The sequence below is a fragment of the Rosa chinensis genome, chromosome 7 (genome assembly GCF_002994745.2).
Source record: "Rosa chinensis cultivar Old Blush chromosome 7, RchiOBHm-V2, whole genome shotgun sequence".
Lineage (NCBI taxonomy): Eukaryota > Viridiplantae > Streptophyta > Magnoliopsida > Rosales > Rosaceae > Rosa > Rosa chinensis.
The window spans coordinates 6,172,404-6,176,431 of NC_037094.1; the positions used below are offsets into that span (position 1 = coordinate 6,172,404).

Below are 4,028 nucleotides of genomic sequence, written 5' to 3' on the forward strand. Positions count from 1 at the left end.
GCTTAGCACCATCGTTGTCATCTATCCTTCGTAGGTTACTTGCTAACCTACTTTGTTTATCGTTGTTCTTTTGGTTTTAGACGGTTCTGATAACCATGAGATTGCTGTATTAATATTGTAACCTATGATATGGTTGTAAATTTGAATTACTTGGATCATTTTATTACTCTAAATTATGGAGTTGTTCAGTTTTGGGAGCAGGGTGGCTCCAGGGGTTTTGAGGGTGATTGTTAGAAGTGTTACTTTTGGTTAACAGGTTTTTGGATTGTCCACTTTTAGAAGAGGTTCTGCCGAATTTTTAGTAGGATCTTCTCAATGAGTGGGCCCCGCAGGGCCACCTCAGTTTCTAGGGTGAGATCTCGGGGTGGGTCCTGACACAACCACTTCCGAGCATCATCTACAGAAACCATGGTCGTCATGAGTAGCTGAAGAAGAAGAAGAAGCTAGCTAGGAACAGAAATGAAGCTGATGAAGACAAGTGTCAATGCATTAAGGAGAAGCTAGAGAGAGATGGAGCATAGGATGAAGATATATACAAAAGTAAATTTTAGGAGGAAGGATATATATTAAGTCATTCAAAACTTCATGTCAACCAAAGTACTCCAGAGGGTGCCAAGGGATGAGAGACAGAATATCAATCCAATCACTGCCATTAGAGCGCAGAAAGCTTACATTTGTCACAGTTCATATCCTAAGAAGATAAAGTCAACCATCTAGTCAACACCTCGTGTAGTGACATAATACAAGGGGGAACGAGAAATTGCAAGAGTAGACAGATGTGTAATATTTGAAAAATTGCAACTTTGTATTGGAAGAAAATTTAGGTAGAAGAAGCCTTTAGTTAGTGCTAAAAATTATATTTCATGGAGATTTCCTCATGAACCAAGTCAAAATTGATAAATTCCTTTGTCTCAGTTTGGTTGATTTCCCGGCCAGTTCTTCTATTTGGATGCAAACTTTATCCAAAGTTGATAAAGTTTCTAGCTTCGGCAATTGAAAAGGGAAAAGAATAAAGCTCATATAGCTAAAAGATAAATGAGCAATAGTAGAAGCCTTTGGATCTTGTTTAATTCAAAACCAAATGTTATTTGGTCACACTCTTGCATTTCATATAGCTGCAAATTTGAAAAGGCTTGTGCCTTGATCATAAGTACAACGTCACCACTTTGTAGGCAAACATTGCCACTAGGGTGAACATAAGAGCTTGTATTTAACGATCGCATCGTAAATCACATCTCTCATCAAGGTAACAACACACATCTAGTACAGATGCGTATCGCTTATGCAAAGATACAACCCACAGTACGATTACCAAATGCGATACATGTAACATTACTCCATCGTCCTCCGATGAATGCAGGGAAAAGGAAAAAGAGAGGAAAAACGACTCTTAATTAGAACTTCTAGCTAGTTATTCGGCGGTCCAATGATTGGATGCCAGAGATGGCGGAGTTCATCTTGTTAATGTTATGCGTGGCTATTCTGATTAGTATGGCTGCCTATCTTTTTGGGTTCATCATCTATAGTCACCTCTGACAAGTTCACCTCCCTGCCTTTCCTTTCTGCTATCTGTCGCTGAGTCGACTTGTAGTATGTGGCATACAGAAGCAGCTGAGCTAAACCAAAAACTGTGCCCAGCCCGTTAGGAATCTGAGACCAAGCAACAATATTTGAGCTTATGTACTATGTGAGTATATGTTATCAAGAATTAGAGGTTTAGTATGAGGTTGAGATCTTTACAGTGATGAAGGGGTCAAAGCGGATGAGAGCATATGCAGTCCAGGCAAGACCATTCGCAAGGGAAGCAAACGAGAGGAAAAATGGCATGTACTCCACACTTTTTGTAGTGATCACCATTTTCTGTCACCAAAGAGTAGCATTATGAATAATTAAACATATAGATGAGAATAAAAATGAATAAGCATAGTTTGTATAGATGTACTATTCTGTTAGATAATCTAACTTATTATGTTATCGGACTATCAATTTGAATTATAGACTAGAAGTTTTATAACATGCGTCTATATTGTATATACGCATGGGTCTTAATATGTAATCTTTTTTAAGAATCGGGTAACAAATCATACAGTGAGATAGATACTAATTTGCATGTAGGATTCTAATTAGGGGTAATTAATCTTAATTACCATGACGGTCAATGGTGCAGCATACATCATGATGTTGAAGGCAATGCATATGATGCCCACAATCAAGGACCTCTTGGTATGCGTGTGAGCCAAAGTGAGAACCAGAGCGGTAAGAACACCAAGGAATATGATCTCCACAGCCACCACCAGAACCACCATAAGCCTCTTTTTCTTGTCGGAATAAATGAGGAAGAGGATGATGTAGACGACCTCGATGACCATACCCGACCCGTTTATGGTCCACACCAGAGTGCTATCCGGGTGCACGATGGGTAACCCATACAAGGTCCACACCATGCAGTTGACTAGGGTTGCAAGGTATGGGACTGGTGAGTATTGCTCCACTGACCCTTTCTTCCATATTCGAACAAAAGTTGGACTGCACCATAATTGATCATTGTAATTTTTTACAAAATATTCATTAATAGGAAAAAGAAAAGAAAAAAACAACTTCATTAGTGGACATTGTCAATCATGTTATAGTAAAAAAAATTATGTTGTAGTCTCTAATTAAGGTAACTTCATTATTAGTGGTAAAAGTGCTCTTTAGTTGCTTAAATTCCAATCTACATTTCATTGGCATATATCAGTAAAATTTCCCTTCCAACTCTACTTATAGGAAATAACAACTTAAGGTACTTTTGTTAAAAGCTTAACGCCTTTACATAAGCTAAATGCCTTTCTAGTGTAAGAGGATATGTGTGCATATGCCTCCATGCCTCTTCTATATATGCTCCATTTTCACTTTTTAGTAATTAAAACTATATGGACATGAAATATTAACATAAATTTCAATTTCAAGGATATCTCATTCACATGTATACATGACAATAATGTCCAGACATTTTGAATTAACATCATTTATTTTTGTGTTTTGCTGGGGAATATCATGCCATCTACCCTTTACTAGAAAAAAAAAAAATTGTGTACCTTATTATTAATCATATTCAGTTTTTCAAAATTAAGGAAAGAGGTGGAAAAGCTTACACCGGCGACAAGAACAAAAAGAATGAGATGAGGTTTCCTGGAACCAAAAAGCAGAAGAAAAAAGTAAGCAAAACAGCCCACATGATCGATCTCCATTTCCAGATCAAGACAAATTTCTTAATCACTAGATATCTTTCAGAAGGGTAATACAAACCAAAATACTCTTAACCATATACCTATAATACCGACCACAGTCCGAGCAGCATCTGCAGAAACCATGGCTGTGAGCCTGTGATGACCGACCAACTAAAGAAGAAGACGAAGATGGGAGAAGAAGCAACAGGTCGAAACGAGGCTGAAGAAAAATGGACGAGGGAAAGAAGAGAGAGATTGGCTGGGTGTTAAAAGAGAAAGAGGAAGGAAAATGAGGAGGGTAGGACTAGATGCACGTTCGGTGTGGGTTCTGTGTCTGTGATTTGAAACGTACTAATTTGGACTCTTGCAAACCCTTTGTTGTTGTTAGGTCATTTGCATGGTGGCATGTATTGGACATGGAACTTATATATATAGGGGTATAGCACCGAAACGCAATGGAAAAGATCGAATATCAATTTGGATGAGAGAGAGAGAGAGAGAGCGAGCTACCACGCTTCGAGATTCTCAAAACTCTCCTTCAGGCACTCGGGACTCTCAGAAAGTGATTGCACACCTTAATTTTTCTTTTTGAAAGGACAAATTTTAAGTTTTCATTGGCATGAATTTTACTCGCTTACTCAGGTTATTTATAAAAGGGGAAACTACACCTACCTCCTTGACCAAACTCTAAAACACAAAAAACTCCACTACATTTGTTTTTAGACACTTAAGGACATTTTGTCTTTAGCAAGTTTCACCTTCTCTTCAAGTTTTTATCTTTCCCTTCAGTAAAAAGAAAATTGACGGAGCGTAGTGGGC

General features: G+C 38.0%; 1 protein-coding gene across 1 annotated transcript; it reads right to left on the reverse strand.

Moving 5' to 3' along the window:
- Positions 1-1,065: 1,065 nt before the first annotated feature.
- LOC112175327 (bidirectional sugar transporter SWEET4) lies at positions 1,066-3,655 on the reverse strand. Its single transcript, XM_024313000.2, has 6 exons — positions 3,524-3,655; positions 3,311-3,429; positions 3,135-3,171; positions 2,148-2,526; positions 1,741-1,860; positions 1,066-1,650 (listed from the first exon to the last, which is right to left on the reverse strand). Exons 2-6 carry the CDS (start codon positions 3,351-3,353, stop codon positions 1,468-1,470), a joined length of 762 nt encoding a protein of 253 aa, XP_024168768.1. The 5' UTR covers positions 3,354-3,429; positions 3,524-3,655; the 3' UTR covers positions 1,066-1,467.
- Positions 3,656-4,028: the final 373 nt, after the last annotated feature.

Excerpts from the sequence above, each read along its gene's own strand:
- LOC112175327 (XM_024313000.2), bottom strand. The coding sequence starts at position 3,353 with ATGGTTTCTGCAGATGCTGCTCGGACTGTGGTCGGTATTATAG. Across the intron at positions 1,861-2,147 it reads CTGCACCATTGACCGTCATG|AAAATGGTGATCACTACAAA; the intron begins GTAATTAAGATT and ends CTTTGGTGACAG. Across the intron at positions 1,651-1,740 it reads GCTTTGACCCCTTCATCACT|ATTCCTAACGGGCTGGGCAC; the intron begins GTAAAGATCTCA and ends GCTTGGTCTCAG.